General features: G+C 40.3%; 1 protein-coding gene across 4 annotated transcripts; it reads right to left on the reverse strand.

Annotated features, from left to right (window-relative positions):
- Positions 1–173: 173 nt before the first annotated feature.
- C5H12orf66 (chromosome 5 C12orf66 homolog) lies at positions 174–16,267 on the reverse strand. 4 transcript variants are annotated; one of them, XM_032688355.1, is made up of 5 exons: positions 15,997–16,267; positions 13,887–13,960; positions 13,672–13,808; positions 5,794–8,955; positions 174–2,341 (listed from the first exon to the last, which is right to left on the reverse strand). In XM_032688355.1, the coding sequence occupies exons 1-4, from the start codon at positions 16,229–16,231 to the stop codon at positions 8,139–8,141; spliced, it is 1,263 nt and encodes a 420-aa protein (XP_032544246.1). In that variant the 5' UTR covers positions 16,232–16,267; the 3' UTR covers positions 174–2,341; positions 5,794–8,138. The 4 variants fall into 4 exon arrangements, with proteins under 4 accessions (XP_032544246.1, XP_032544245.1, XP_032544244.1 ...); XM_032688354.1 differs by having other exon boundaries at positions 174–1,492; positions 2,258–2,341; positions 13,672–13,960; XM_032688353.1 differs by having other exon boundaries at positions 174–1,492; positions 1,966–2,341; positions 13,672–13,960.

Here is a 16,267-nt window from a genome sequence, read left to right on the forward strand (position 1 = left end):
GTGGCCTTTAACAGGTCATACTGCCCTGCCTTGGTAAACAATAATTATGTAGTTCTCCCGCTGTTTAGGAAGAAAAAGGCAAGGAAGGAAAAAAAACACTCCCTCTTTTCTAAAATGAAATTCAATTTTAAATGAAGGGCAGTTTTCAAAAATCACAAAAAAATCACAAAAGCTCTTTTATAGCTTTTTCTTTTAATTCAATAGAAAAGTTTCTCACAAAGAAGAGGAAACAACATCATTTAGTATTCATATATACATTAAGGTATGAAACGAGATACCCTCTATTGCTGTTTACAGCTGAAACAGAACTACATAAATCACTCTATGGGGAAGAAAGCCAAAAAGATTCAAACAAATCTGACTAGAGCAGTAAAATCTATCTCATATTTATACATGCATAGGAGAGTATAAATAGTTTTATTCTGGAAAGAGATTACAAATTACTTTTTTCTTTCTGTATTAACACTACCCTCTAGTGGCAGTTGTCCGGCTTTACTGAGGCAAAAATGTGATTTAACATATTGATCATATGCATTAAGAAATGGTACAAAAATTGCAAATAGGAATTTGTTTACCTGCGCTGAATTAAGTGCCCACACTCTGCAGTCTGTGAATCTCGCAGCTTTTGAAAAAGCTGTATCTGGCTCTTTTCAAGCATACCTTATTTTTGTAAGTGCTTAAGAAAATGCTAACATGAAAAACATAAAACAATAAAGTCCCTTTAATGCACAGTTGCAGAATAACCTTCCAGACAGACGAGTCCCTCGGTGCTTGATGAGTAAACTACACTCTGAAGCATGAGCCTTACACTTTCAATATATTATTATCTTATCAGCCCCCTGAAGATACTTTGGTCGACAGCTTTAAAGGTAGATATGGCAAGAGCTTGTGATTATTCTGTCTCTGAACTTGCACCTCCTTCTCGGACATACTACAAACTCAACAGTAAGGTGGTGGTGCGATTTTTTTCACCATTCTCTTATAATTTCAGTCAGAAACAACTAGAATGAACCATTCCTAATGTAGCAGCCATTGTTTTAAAAAATCATTCCCAAGTGCACATGAGCCTGAGGCATCCACAGTATATTTAGACATTGAGAGCCTTACGTCTAAGGGGTATTTCAGTCTACAGGGACACCAAGAAAAATTAGATAGTGCCACAAATCCCACTAGGCTGGACCAAGATTTATACCCATCTATTTTTATACCTGAGAGTAAGTAATGCACAACTTCGGAAATTTGCCTCCCACTTTTCTCACTTTGAGGTACAGTCAGCAGGTCAGCCAGCTTGAGGCAACTGCTGTATTGGGAAAACTCAGTGTACAAAATTTTAGAGTCCTCCAAGCAAAGCTAGCCTGAGTGCAGAGTATAACTTCACTGTGGAGATGGCTCATCAGCTACATCCCACTGTATTGATTTGCAGGTGAAATTGTAGATAAATTTCTTAGGAGGGTGGGGTGAAGACTTGATCCATTGCAGTAAGTCCTTGCTTCTGTAACGATAAATGAGGATCAGGTTTTTTCCAAAAAGCTATTATCCAATGACAGTTCAAAGTAATTTCCTCTTTCTCTCTCTGGACAGGGATGCATGAAGAAAAGGGAAAGATAGCTTTTATTCAGCTTACACATCTTGCCTTCAGCAGAGCTCCAGGCACTATACTTAGAGGCAAGCTCTACACCTAGAATGGGAATTAATCCACCAACTTTTTTAAACAGTTTGGACAGCTTTGCATCATCAGATTAAACACAGAAGGCTAAACCTGTTAGTGCTCCCAACCCCCCACCCCATTCCCTCTGATAAGAGCTGGCATCTCTCGGAGTGGGGACACGAGCCAGCTGTACTGCTGGAGGCAAAAGCATCCTCAGCTCTCCCACTATAAGTCTAATGTTGATCCCTCACATTAAATGCATGGTACCATAACCCAAGTTTTCATTCTTTAAGCCTTGCACATTCCTGGAGTTTTACCTCTAGGTGATATGGAGGTTTCAGCCAGTCACAGGCAGTCCTTGGGGAAGCATCACTACCGGTCCCTGAAGAACCAGACTCAAGCACACTGGGAGGATGTGCAACTCCAGGCCGCAGTCACTACCCTTAATCCTCCTGAAAGCAGGGTGGTCCTTTTGCTATTGTTCACTGTTCACACAGTGATGACTGCACCCACCCACAAAGCAGAGGAGTTTCTCCTCTTCAGACAATTTAACCTCTCATCCCCCATTTGCCAAGAGAATGATCCAGGAAGAGGAAGTTTGCTCCTCACCTGAGAAAGTACCGGAAATACCTGGAGACTCTGCTGAACATCTGCACAACCACACAGAAAAGTGAGAGGTTGACTTGGAATCCTCTGGTGAAAGACAACATTGAACTTGGTTGAAGTAAATGCTTAAGAGACCATCAGGCCATTCTGTACTACAGGAGACAACGCCCTCTGCTTGTGTTCCCAGAGAGGACTAACTCCAAGACAAAATCAAAGGCTGGGAATTAGACACCTCCAGCCTCCCTTAGCATCTCTCACTGGCCCTCATTTTGCTCAAGATCACGTCATCCTTTCCCCAGGAAATTTACAATTCTTGGTTCCATGTTGTGCATCCCAGTACAGGATCATGGTAATGCTGGCTCTTTTTGGCTCTGATCTGAACAATTCAACTTTTACACACTAAAAAACCTCTCAGTACCTTTGTAGCAAATGAAGCATACACCACAGAGCCAAAAGTTTAGTGCCACTACATATTCTATCTTATCAGCAGTGACCTGCACAAATAAAGCACAACATTGCATTGCTCTGAAGCTTCAGATGTTCACTTATAGCACAGTAGCAGCATATCCCATCTAACAATGGGATACCACAAAGGCTGCCTTAATCACCTGCCCAAAAATAGCTGCTTTGCCAAGATTGTTGGTACCTAAAGATTAAACACCACCATCCTGGAAACAGTATAGTTATTTCAAAGAAGTCACATAAAACAAGCAGCTGCAACTGCAGGTGGGGTCTAGCATAGCTTTTTCAGGACATAAAATTTATATGGATTTCTGTGAAATTAGGCCACAACACAGAGGGGCCAACAAAAACCTTCTGCTCACACTCCATCTGCAATGCAGTCCTTCAGCATCTGTTTTCTCCCTGCCTATCTGTCCCAGAGCTGTCACCCACTCCAGCCCATCTTGTAGCGACTTGTCTCCTCCCTTATTTTGCTATTCTCATGCTGCTATGCGTGGCCAGGGCACAGCCAGGTCCCAGCTGCAAGGTGGAGAACTTTGTTACCCGACCACAAACCCAGCAGCTGCAACGCCATGTTGAAAGTTAGGAGAGAACTGAACTCAGGCCTGTAAACTCTCCCAGAAAAGCCCCATAACAATTGCAAAATAAGTCAGGCAATATGTTGAATGAGTTCATGCACAAGAGAGGGAAAGCGGCAGTTCCTGGAGGAAAATGATTGAATACCTAAAGCAATTTCATGGCAAAAATCTGATACCTTTATCCTCCAAAGGAGACTTAAATCTTTAAATCAGTCCTTTGCTAACAAGAAATCAAAGTCAAATTCCATCTTACATTTGACTTCTATATGGTTTCTGCCTGCTCTGCAAAGCACTATGCTATTGCTGTCCTTTGTCAGCATTCTCATTTCCAGAGCCTCTCCTGCTCTTCCCATAACGGCTCCTGCCTTTGCACAATCGCAGCCCGAAGGCCGTCCCTGCTGAGCCACACAGCAGCTGCCCCCAGCAGGCAGGACACTGACCCACCGCTCTTGAGGCTCAGGCAGAGCCCCAGCAAATAAGCAGTGCTTGGCCTCAGCTGCATCCACCTCAGCAGGGCTGGCTTACATCTCTCAGAGTCTGAAAACAGGACTAATGGAGAAAACAGGGTAGAAACACCAAATTTTCCAGCCAACTAAGCTTAGTACCAGCACTTCTGGAAGCAACCACAAAGCTGACCACAAGCCCAGGACGAGCCAAGCTGTGCTTATTGCAAGAGGAGGGGTTGTAGGCACTAGGTTGAAAAACAGGACTTGAGGAATGAAGTATAGCACACTGCTGATTTTCTTAAGCAAAGCTTGGTTATGAGAAGATCAGGACCCGGTGCAGTAAAAGGCAGCAGCAGACTGACCTACACAAGGAATCCTCAGATAAATGATATCAAAGAACTACCACTAGAATGATCACAAATGTTTCGAAAGGTTCGTATATGAAGAGAAGGTCAGAGCAACAATTAACTGTGTGAGTGCCATAAAATTGCTTCCAGTTATAGTGTAGACTTTTTTTTTTAAAGTCAATTAGATAAACAATAAGTGTTAGTATTCAAATAGGTACCAGGAACTTACATTACTTTTAGATCATTAAAACCTGAATATTATGCATGTTGCGGTCCTTTGCAGCACAATACAAAATATGTTAATAGTTTCCATTCCCTGCACTCTCTTCATGCAAAGGCAGGAGAAAAGGAAAGATATTTTATTCAAGAAAAAAAACTGAACACCATATGTTGAAGAAAACAGCTTACAAGACACAAATATAAAACACCTAGGAGTTCTTAGAATACATTTGCTGTCAAAAATCACACTGCAGGCAAAAGGTTACTAAATCAAATATTCTGCCAAAATCCTCATGGACTGAAGTAAGTGATGAGGTACATGCAATTTACTGCAAGATAAGCTTCCACACTGCTATTATAAGCAATCTGAGTGGCACTTGGAATATCAAATCTCAGTACCTGTTTTAAAAATGTTTAAATACGTCTGGAAGTGATGGCTTTCAGTACACCATCACAAATATCTTTATATCTTGCACTTCAAGTAGTAATTTATACAAGACTTTTAAAGCCCATTAGTACATTTAATCTTGCTTAGCTACACTGGTGCAGAGGAAAAGCTGACAGAGAGGATATCACCCAGCTCAGTAAAAGTGTATTTGTTTTCCAGTTCTTACAGTAAAGAGACTGATCAATCTTTCCAGTACTGAAGTTAGTAACGAATATATTTTTTTTCAGTTACTGAGTTTCTGGTTCCTTTACTTACTCCACAGACATTTTCTCCTCCTCGCTTAATTATGCAGGTTTTCATTACTGGTCTAGCCAATTTTACATCATTGATATAGAATCATAGAATGGTTTGGATTGGAAGGGACCTTCAAGATCATCTAGTTCCAACCCCTTTGCCATGAGCAGGGACACCTTGAACTAGACTAGGTTGCTAAAACCTCCATCCAACCTGGCCTTGAACACCAGTTCAAGTATGGTGTCCATAACTTCTCTGGACAACTCATTCCAGTGCCTCACCACCCTCACAGCAAAGAATTTCTTCCATATATCTAACCTAAATTTCCCCTCTTTCAGTTTGAACCCAACTCAGACTCCCAATTACCTTATTTGTAATTTAAAACAAACTCCTCAAAGCAACAAATAAGAACTGTGCCAGAATTTTTCATGGGTTTAACAAATCTATATTCATTCATCACACACACTGCACACACAGTTTTTAGTATAGCACACCTCAACCCTGCAAAACTATTTGATACTGATTCTAGTGTCACCTCTCCAGCTTCACCTGCTCTCATCCAAGCTACTTCCTACAGTCTCAATTTTCTGCTTCCCGTCTTGTATTAATTTAAGGCTGAGATCTTAACAAGGAGAGTATCAGGGACAGGACTCTGAAACCCAGACAGCTCCACAATAGTTTCTCCAGCACCCAACTCTCTCTACCACCTGCACATCTCTCCCACTCCCTCCCTTCCCACACCATGAGGGTAATGGTTATGGCTCCCTTTGCTTCTTCATCAACCAAAATATTCAGAACTTCTTACCCATGAGTCAGAAGGCCCCTCTGGCTGCTTCTCCAAGATTCTGTGAAGAAAACTGCAGCAAACCACTTTAGAATGATAAGAGGCAAAGCAGGTCTCACCTCCTCCTGCACAGAAACATCACCTAACATCCCTTCCCTATTCTGAGATACCACTTGTCAAACACAGTGGCAGGAGCATGGGAAGTGAACTACCAGGTCTGCTGAACAGTCACCTCCTTTTCCTCTCCCCACAAAAACCATTGGGAACAGCCTCTAGCCATTTCAACAACCAGTAAAAGCTGCTCCAAAGGGCATCAGATTTCTCCTTCACTTCTTCCAACTCATCCCCTGCAACTCAGAAATGAACAAGAAGGTGCCTGTACCAAGCACAGTCTCTTTCCTGTTTTCTTTCCTCTTTTCTGTAGATAGTTACTATGACAGGGAAATATTGTACAGGCAGACAGACTTTGTACAACACTTTATTACACTGCTGAAGAGTGGGAATCAGTTCTAGCAACAGATTCTTGTTATTCAGGCTGAGGAAGTCAAAATTACAATGTTATTACAAGGTCACTGTCCCACAGAGGGAAGCACTCAAACTCTCTCAATACTGTCATTTGCAACTTTGTCCTGTTAAGAGCAATTCAAGCTGCAAAGTGTAATGCTGTTACAAACAGGTAACCCCCAGTTTCTGGTATATTTGCAACTCTGGTTATTTTCCAGTGACAAAGAGCAGACCGAGCTTTTGAGAGTGATGCTGAAGTCAGACCGAGACTTCAGGTGAAAGGCAATAGTACAGATATTCACAACAGTTATAGCAAAGCACAGAAGGCTCCATTTGGCACAAAGTGGCAAGTCAGAACTTGCATTTTGAGAACAGAATGTGCTTATATGATTGTTAAAAAATCAGCACTTGCAGCCAGGCAAGACAAGTTACCAGAACTTTAAGTGGGAGAGAAAGGGAATCATTAAAAGACACGTTTGCAATGGTACCTTTCATATTTCAGTCTTAACAGAAACCAACATTTTGACCTAAACTCCCTTTTAAATTAAACCTGATGTTACACCTTACCAAGTGTCAACTAATGACTTAATTTTACTACACTTATATATGTATATAAGTGCTCCTGAATTCCCATAAAAGCATGTGCACAGCTGCATAGCTAACAGTTAGAACCCTGCAATGTAAGGCTACAGGTACAGCCAAATTGACCCTTTTATTGTATTCGGAAATACTGATTTCCAAATTAAAGCACTTTCGGGGTAACTAGAAAATATACTTTTTCCAAACTTGCAGTCTAGAAGTGGTGAAAGAGACATTTTAGAATGAGGTAAACACACTGCATAGGCTATATATTTAAATCCAAATCCCCAGTGTTTTGGCTTAATTATTAAATTATTTAAAACTGAACAGATTGAAAAAACTATGCATTTATAAAAATCTGAAAACAAATCCAGGTTGAGATGAACAGCAAACTAGAAAATAAATCATTTACAAAGGGCATTTCTTACTGCCTTTCTTTGCTTCTCTTTTAAGTTAGCCAGACAAAAGCACAATTTGAAAACAGCTTTGCTGCTTTGTCCGTGGAGCTGTTCCTTCTAGAACACCTGTGCAACTTCAGCATGTCTCCTTCAGTTAGTCTGAGCCAAGACTACTCCTGTACCCACACTGTCACAGCACTCCGGTGAATACTGGCCTTCCAGCCCATGCTGCAGTTTTTCTTGCCCCAGTCCAAGTTCTGGAGCAATGACCAAGTTTTGTGACACTGGGCATTTATAACTGAGACTGGTGCTTAACAGAGTGTCAGAGACCTCAATTACCATTTTAAACCCTTTGAAAACTAAATTATAACTAACAATAGTGCTTTTCCTGATTCTAATATTTTTATTTAAAATGTATCCTTGCAGGTTCACTTTTTCTAATATTCCCTTGCATCAGCATTTAGTTCCCAGAAATCATTCCTGTCAGGCAATGCAGTTTTCTGAAAAGATACATCCTTACGACATTTTCAATAAACTCTGTAGAAGACAGTCAGTGATCAGACTAAGATAAAGTGCATATATTCCTTTCTGATACAGGCAACAAAATTGTTGGACTGAAAAAAGAAATCATACTGAATACTGAAAACCACACCAAAAAAATCCCACTGTGGCTATTTAGCACCCCACAATTAAATTGCCCCACTGAGTACTGCCCAAAAATACTTTTCAAGTGTCTGCTAGCTTAAAAGAAAGGAACTTACAACATTAAAAAAAAAATTCCTTTTCAATTAGACTCTGAGAATCACAAATTTATGTTAACTCTTGAAAGCTACAGCTCCCTCAAGGCTGACGTACTGCCTTGACAACTTGTAAACAGTCTGTATTTCACCCTTTGGATCCAGGCTTCAAGCTCGCAAAAGCTTTGGAGTTCTTAAGGGAATGTGAAATTTCATTGAGAAAAGAAATAAAATGATAGTCCCTTTCTGACTTCTTGGACTCAAAAATAACTACAATGGTAAAGTGAGGTTCAGGGCGCGTCAGAAAGTACGTGCTTTGGACTTTGTCATCATAGAAGTGAACAACCTTCTCCAAGCTGTTGAGGTCAGAGGTTCTGTCAGTCATAATCATGATCACATTGGGCCAGTGCATAACAGGCCTGTCACTGGGCAGAGACACCACCGCAGGGTACTGGTCCACTCCTTTGGGGGCTTCCCTGTATGAATGGGGATGGTGATACCCATGTCCCTGGAAACTCTCTGATCCACGATTGTCAAAAATTAAGGAAACATTGACGGCATCATACTTCCGGATGAAGCTGGAAATTTTCCCAAAGTAATCAGGATTTGTTTTAGCAGTCAAAGTTTTCATTTCAGATGCTGTTGTCTGTCGACTAAGGGCCTCATGAAAGTAAAAGCTAAACTTGGCAAGGAGAATGTTTTTGAGTTTCATCAGCCAGAGGAAGAGGTGCGGAGGTTGTACAGCCTTCTGAGACTGCCCTCCAAACAGGTGCTTCTTGGTCTCTCGTTGTTTCTCAAAAATTTGACCCCAAGTCTGTAGTTTTGTGTGAGCACTGTGCAAGTTGACCAGGGATGGAAGGAACTTCCACTCTGAGATCTGAGTCTGAGCCTTTAAGAGATGAGCAAGCACATCTACTTCCAGCTGGAAACTGCTTTCAAGAGGACTGAGGATTGGATGATGAAATCTAGAAAACATAATTTTAGTCAAGACATGAGAACTGCTGTACACAACAATGAAATAATCAGATAGCATTTGCCAGTTAACAGACAGAAGATAAAACATGAAAGCAGAACAAAGTATAAACTAAACAACAAAATTGTTAATTTTTTAAAAAGTTCTTTTTACATAATTAGGGTAAATATTTTCATGAACAAACAGCACTTCACATTTGACAAAAAACAGCCATCAGACATTTCTCTATCAAAGCAAGGGAGTTATATTTCATCAGTTCAAGAACAATCACTGTTTATCTTGATCCATTAACTACTATAACACCATTTCTCTTTAAATCCAGGTGGTCTTGTTCCAATTTTAAATCCCTTCTTGCAAGAAAATATGTCTTGATAGTTCCGGAATAGCAGTAAGACGTTAAGTTAAATCAAGGGGATTATGTTATAAATCTGTTGTTGGTACAGGAAAGCTATGAGGAAGCCAAGTTGAGCATTTCTTTTCTTTTTTTTTTTTTTTTTTGGTTAAAGTCACAATAAAATTGTAACAGAAAATTAGTCAATGGAACCATAATTAACTGTATTTACCAATTAATCAAGTCTCAAACTTCAAACCTTGGTGTACTAAAAGCAATGAGTGGAAAAAACATTTGGCAGGATTTTATCATATCACAATGAAGATGGTGAAAGAACCAATTTATCTTACTAAAAACTCAGGTCAAAAATCAGCTCTCAATTTAAAAGATGTTAAAAAAAAAAAAAAACAAAATCAACACCTCAATGTACATCTTATTCACAAGAGCGATCCTGCTATTAGAACAAATCTCGATGAAATGGAATTTTAAAAATCCATTCTACAGCTTTCTCTTCTCATTTTATTTTTTCTAAATATCAGGGGGAAAAGAAAACAGATACAGTCTACCTCTCTTCCCATGATACTCACATTACTTGTGAACTTATAAAATTATCGATAATAACATACTTAATTGAAACGGAAAAACTGTAATGTAAAATATGCAACTTTGATTGAATGAGCCTTCAGCGAAGACAGAAGTGGCCTTTTTAGTAAATGTGTTCCCTCATTAGCATTTAGGACTCTTAAAGAGGTCTTCAACAAAGAACAACCAATAGTTCAAAGACAAGACTTGATGAGGTTCTCATTTAAGTAAAGACAGATTTATCCTCTCACTTCAGAAAAATATCTTGGGTCTTGTTATTGGTTTAAAATAAAGAAGTTCATACTGATTGTTTTCAACTTTTAACAGTTGATCTTCAGACAAAGCTAAAGCAATGCCATTTCCCTTCAGCTTTCAGGACACAATACATACAACCCATTTTGGACATAGCTGGTTCAAAACCAAAACACTTCATTTTGTTATGGAGCAGAAGAGAGAATGAAAATTGCATGCTTTTCTTCCCCTCTCCCTTCATTATTTTTATTTGACTTTCTATCGGGTTCTTGTCAAAACATTAATTCTTAGGCTTGTGAAAATTGTCTGACAATTCTGTCACTATTTTTAAGCAGCTCTTTTTTTGAAAGCCATAATTTGAGTCTTGAAAGGATTTGTTATTAAGACGCAAGTCCAAATTTATTTGAAGAAAATGAAATATGAATATCATAAACCTGATGCACCACGTTGTGCAAACAGGTCAGGCTGGGGGACCAGCCACCTTCTGTACACAGTACACATCAGCAAGTGCCAGCTCAACCTGCTTATAGCAGAGATAAGTGCTTACTGGCCACTCTGAGAAGTCCAGAGCACACTTACATTTCTTTGAGAAATTGAACAAGAGTCAATCAAAAATAATATTCTGCTAACAGTCAACACTGAAGATCTCCAACGGCTTTGGTATTCACCAAACAAACTAGTTTTGTTGCTGTGTATTACGAGAGTGTAAAAAAGCATTATAACAAGATTATTTGTTCCAGACAGTCCCTATTACAGCACAGTGATTTCAACACACTTGTAGTCAGACCAAGAAGGTTATTCTTCAATCTTAAAAGCAGTTTAAAAATCTAAACTAACTCAGTACTGCTAAAGTCTCCTGCATTAACATTATGATGTACAGCTTCCCACTTCTACTTTGCTTCATGGTTTTCTTAATGTTTCACTGCACAGCAGGATTTGCTAAACTGTTTTAATCCAAAAACACACACTTCAGCCACAGCTGAGAAGCTTGCAGAGTATGCTAATACGGTTGCAGAGTAAGCTAACAAGTTATCTACTAAATATATCTGCTGATATATAATTGAGTTTTGTAACACAGAAGCATCTGAGCTCAGTATCATGCAAAACAGACATGTTTTTATGATATTTTAATAAGCCAGAGTGCTAAAAACTTAAAAAGACATTGGAAAATTTCCCCCCCCCCCAATCATTCTTGGAAGTGCAGGGATGGTAGAGTTTTGTTTTGCAGACTATGAAGAAGCCACACTTTTCTTTCTATTTCCATCCATATATCACACATTCACACATGTATTTACTAAATGCTGGATGAGGAACATTCAACACTTAAAAATGATTACATCCAAATAGGTTTTCTAGTTACTTATTCATTTTATACTAAGCTTTTAAAGGAACCTGTTCCTGATGCTGTTTTAATTATTTCAGTTAAGATCCCACCCAAAACCAACAGTTAAAAATTTCACGAAAAGTTACTTCTCCAGCTGTATTCTAAAGAGAAGTGGAGAGGAAAATGTCTAGTATTGGCTGTGTACAAGTCAGTAATAAGTAGTAACAAAAAAAATAGTAACAAAATAGCTTTAAACTACTTAATAACTAATGATTTTTCAGATACAGACAATATGACTTGTTAACAGTAAATTAATTCAACTGTTCCTTTACCAGCAAGCATTTCTACACCATCTACACCATCTGAACAGCTATTTTCATGTAAAGGAAAGAAACCAAGGCCAGAACTTATCTAGAAAACACATGCCCTGTCTGGCCTTAGCACAGCTGGCTGAAATAATGGCACACATCCTCAATGACAAGTGAGGAATATACTGACAGAGGAAAGAGACTGGGTAAGGATGAGTTTATTTGACCTTTCGCCCGAGAGGATCAAGAGACTGTAAATCAGAAATGCCTTCCAGCCAGTACACATCAACATAACAGCTCCCAGAAACTGATCTGACATATGAAGAAACTGAAAGAAAGGACAAAAGGAAGATATCATTATGCCCACTTTTTTTCAGAAATATTCACTATGTGACTGGGGAGGACCACACTGCAGCTACTGAATCAGCTCTAACACATATTGTCTCCCTCTTAGAATTGCTCATTAACTCAAAGCAAAAACATCAGCATTTTTCCCAGGGAGACACTACTTATTTTCTTTTAAGATGTTATTAGACATATAATTATATAATGTATGTTACATAAACACATTATATAATATATAACAATGCGTTAGAAGTACAGAGGTGAAATTTATTTCAATAGGACAGTAAAACATTTTGTATGCAACAATCTCCAATCAATTCATCAAAGTATGAATTTTGGTTTTCAGATTTTTAACAGTGCTGTTGATTCAGCACATGCTCAGAACAGATGGCAATGGTTCATGTACAACATAAATCAACTTTTCAAAAAAGCCCCCCCCTCAAACGTACTTCCCTTTCCTCCTTAATGTTTATCACACCAAGGAAATCATATATAAGTTTCAGCTTTTTATTGGGCTAACAGCCCTGACCCTCTGTAAGGGTTCACAAGCCAAGAACTCCAAAACATCACTAGTAAGATCACATTAGAGTAGTTTTGATTTTCAGATTGCAAAATTACGTAGCAATTTGCTAAGGTTATTCCTAAAAAATAAGGAAGTCACCTGCAGTGTTTAAATTTGGAATAACAGAAAGCGGCACTGAGTTATTTTGATTTTTCCTAGGTGAACCCTTTAAAAATCATAACTGAAAAAAAGTAAGACCTAAGAATATTCTCCCCAAACATCTTAGACACTATTTCACTCATGAAGATTTGGTTTGGTTTAAAATAAAGAGGTAGAATTTGAGTGTGTTGACAAGCATTCAAAAATTCTCTCGTTTTTAAACTGCCATCACTTTCAAGGCTCACGTATGTCAGATGTGCAATACCCACCCCAGCATCATTTAGAAACATCCTGGGATTCTTTTAACAGGAACTATTAGATCTTAACTTCAACACACAATAATGGGACTGAAGGCTCAGAGGTGCTTCTTCTCCTGGCTCCAAGACCTCTCAAGAGAAGTGGTTAACAGAGCACCATAAAACCCTCCCAGGTAGTCCAGATAGCTATGGTGCAGTTTTTAGAATTAAGCAGACATACATTCTAGCCTAGAAAGTAAAACTGTCACACAAGTATCTTGTTTTATTTATATGTCACTTTTAATGAAGTCCATATAGAATTAAGACTTGTTTCCTCTCCCCTCCCAAACAAAAAGCGCAAGAAGCCTTGCACCTTATATATAACTCATCCGCTCTGCTGAAAACAAATATGCTGAGTAATAAGGAAGAGGGAGGAAGGCTCCTAGAACACCATGAGCAGAAACACTCTCCTTTTGTTATTTTTCTTCTTTGGAGGACTCATATTTTGAAACATGATGCTGCTGGCCAACACAGACTTATGCATTCGTGAAGAAGCCGTGCTGCTCAGCAGTCAAAGGACAGCAAAGTCTTTAGGCTTGCTTTGAACCTCAACATCAGTTGTTACAGATCACGTGTCTGAGTATGTACTGCCAGCAAACAAGCACTGACCTTGAGCTGTATTTCTTTAAGATGGATTCCAAAATGTTTACCAGTTCCTCAGAGTTAATGAACTTTTGGGTGCTGAGCGTGTACATTTTTTCATAGAAGTCAGCAATTTCCATCCGAGCCTGAACAAAAAAACAGAGCTGTTCAGACAGGTGAGAAAGCAGCTCTTCCAAGTGAGGAGCTGTTCCTCCTAGTGCATTGTGACCCGTCGCCACCACCTTCTTCAGCTCATTATGCAGAGATGTGTAGATGGTTCGGATGGAGTCCTTTCGGCTGAAGAATGACTGACCACCTGTTCAGATAAATATGGAGGTATTACCAAAATTCAGGGACAGCAAAGATAGACAGCAACACTGGAAAATTCTACATAACCATGCTTGTTCTCCTCTAGCTGTTCCTAAGTGTTGTTTGATCGCAGTATTTCTTTTAACCAAGAAACAAAATTCAGTATGTTATTTTGTCACTGAATTACACAGAGCATATGCTCAGAAGCACTTTATGTAATTTCACACAAGCTACTCTTGTCCAGTTTATATCTCAGCAGCCAATGACTGCTGTAAAACTTCAACTCCCTCAGTTATGGTGTGACTTTTCAGAAAACAAGGGTTCAGTCAAATTTGCTACTATGATATATGACCTGCAAATACTGTCATCTATGGGAGTCAGAAGAATCAAGTCATCACAATGTGACTGATCAAACTTTAATAGCATCCATCAAATTAATTAATTCTAGATCTTTGGGGGAGAATTCCCCTAGCAACCCCTCTTCAATCATGAAGCACTCAAATTTGCAAAGCCACCTTTAAGCCAGAACCATGTGACATCTGTGTTTACCAGTCAAATGTTCCTAGTCCCTACAGGGTCTTAATATAAACCAGAATTCAAAGGGAAAACAATCACACTTTATCTCAGTGAGACCACAGTGCAGGTTAATCCGTAACTAAAACCTGGGGTGAGGGGGGATAAGGGGGAAGAAGTTGTCTGTGCTTCCTTCTACCTATTCAACACTATGAGAAATTTAAAAAATAAAAAAAGACAGAAGTAGAGGGTCAAAGGAAAGGATATTTAACTTTGACACTACCAAAAGACTGCACAAATGTACTAACCTTATTTCACACTTTCTATTTACAGAAGATCTTATGTGCCACTGTGGCACTCAACAGCTGCAGCAGAGCAAGGATCACAGGGATTGGGTTGGTGGAACTTTTAAAAATTCCAAATTTAGATTCCATGTTGAAACTGCTTATAAATTTTGTAAGGGTGGATCCATTTTACATATATAATGTTCAAAGGTGACCTTAGCAATTTGAGGCAGAAAGACAGAGAACTGGATATCATTGTAAAACAGCTCCCTTCCTAAGCCATGAGTAGCCCTCGTGTCACGGGCAGGATGAAGAATCGTCTATTGTAGTTGTCCATGAAGTATATAAACAAACAAAACTTTGTCCTTTCTGTTCTCAATTTTATCCTTTCTGCAAGCACCAAATTAACTTTTAAAGTCAGTCTTATAGACAGCGTTGTCTGTAAATACATAAAATAGTTTCAAGTCATCACTTAAACACCAAAGCAGAATTTTCTTGATGCTTTACTGTTACACATCAGACCCATATCCCTTGATCCATTTTCCATGCTTGTCTGCAGTTCAAAGAGAAAACAAGCAGCCTTGCCCAGAAGGAAACATGATGACAGCTCATCCTGTGCCAGTTTGAGATTTTTCTATTCATGCACTGAGAAAGCAAGAAGCAGCCAAGATTGTGGCCAAAGCTTCTTGAGATCCTGCAGAGTCTGCATGGGTAATAACTTTTAGGATGCTATCTCCAGCCCCAAGTACTTGCACATACGCAGATCTAACATCAGCTTTAACCCTTTCGTCACCCCACTGAGCTCACCTTTGCCCAGATCTCAGCCAGAGAATCTCAGCACAGAAATATCTCTGGCTAAATCTTGGGAAGGGGAAGCAGGTAGCCTGTCGGCCAGCGAAGAGCTGCATCGATTGGCACAGGAGCCACCGTGCCACCTGCACTGCACCTGCATACACTCTTGTTTATTCTTTAGCCGCAGCCCAAACAGCACAGCCGATTTCTCCCCGGGCCCAGGGACACTTGCTGACCCAGCACTTGTCTTTCAGATGCACAGGCCGAGGCACAGACCTCAAGTCCCTCAGGTACCCAGCGCAGTGTACCCACGGGCTGCCATGGCCTCACACCGCCCGCTTCCCCCCGCGGAGCCGCACCCGGGGCAGGCCCCCGGCTCGGGCGGGCCCGGAGCGGGGAGGGAGAGCCATGGCCTGAGACGGCGGGGCCAGTCCCTCCTCCCCCGGAAAGGTACCTAGCTTCTGTCCCAGGAAGGTCATGCTGTGATAGGCCTTCTCGGCCGCCGCCAGGTGTGCCAGCCCGGCCAGCAGCGCCAGCCAGCTGGACCCCGCGCTCTTGTTAGCCTCCCGCTCCTTCTCCACGTTGTCCTTGGCCTTGTCGTAGGAGAAGATGCCCAGGTGGGAGAAAAAGGTCTCCAGCACGGCCTGTTCCACCGGCACGGGCGCACCCAGCGGGATCGACTCCCCCATCCCGCCCGGCGCCTCCGCAGCGGCCGCCACTTCCGG

The sequence above is a fragment of the Chiroxiphia lanceolata genome, chromosome 5 (assembly GCF_009829145.1).
Source record: "Chiroxiphia lanceolata isolate bChiLan1 chromosome 5, bChiLan1.pri, whole genome shotgun sequence".
Classification (NCBI taxonomy): domain Eukaryota; kingdom Metazoa; phylum Chordata; class Aves; order Passeriformes; family Pipridae; genus Chiroxiphia; species Chiroxiphia lanceolata.

Coding starts and splice junctions, on each gene's coding strand:
- C5H12orf66 (XM_032688354.1), bottom strand. CDS start 16,231: ATGGGGGAGTCGATCCCGCTGGGTGCGCCCGTGCCGGTGGAACAGGCC. Junction 13,961..15,996: donor CTTCCTGGGACAGAAGCTAG/GTACCTTTCCGG, acceptor TTATCTGAACAG/GTGGTCAGTCATTCTTCAGC. Junction 8,956..13,671: donor TTAAAGAAATACAGCTCAAG/GTCAGTGCTTGT, acceptor TATGTTTTCTAG/ATTTCATCATCCAATCCTCA.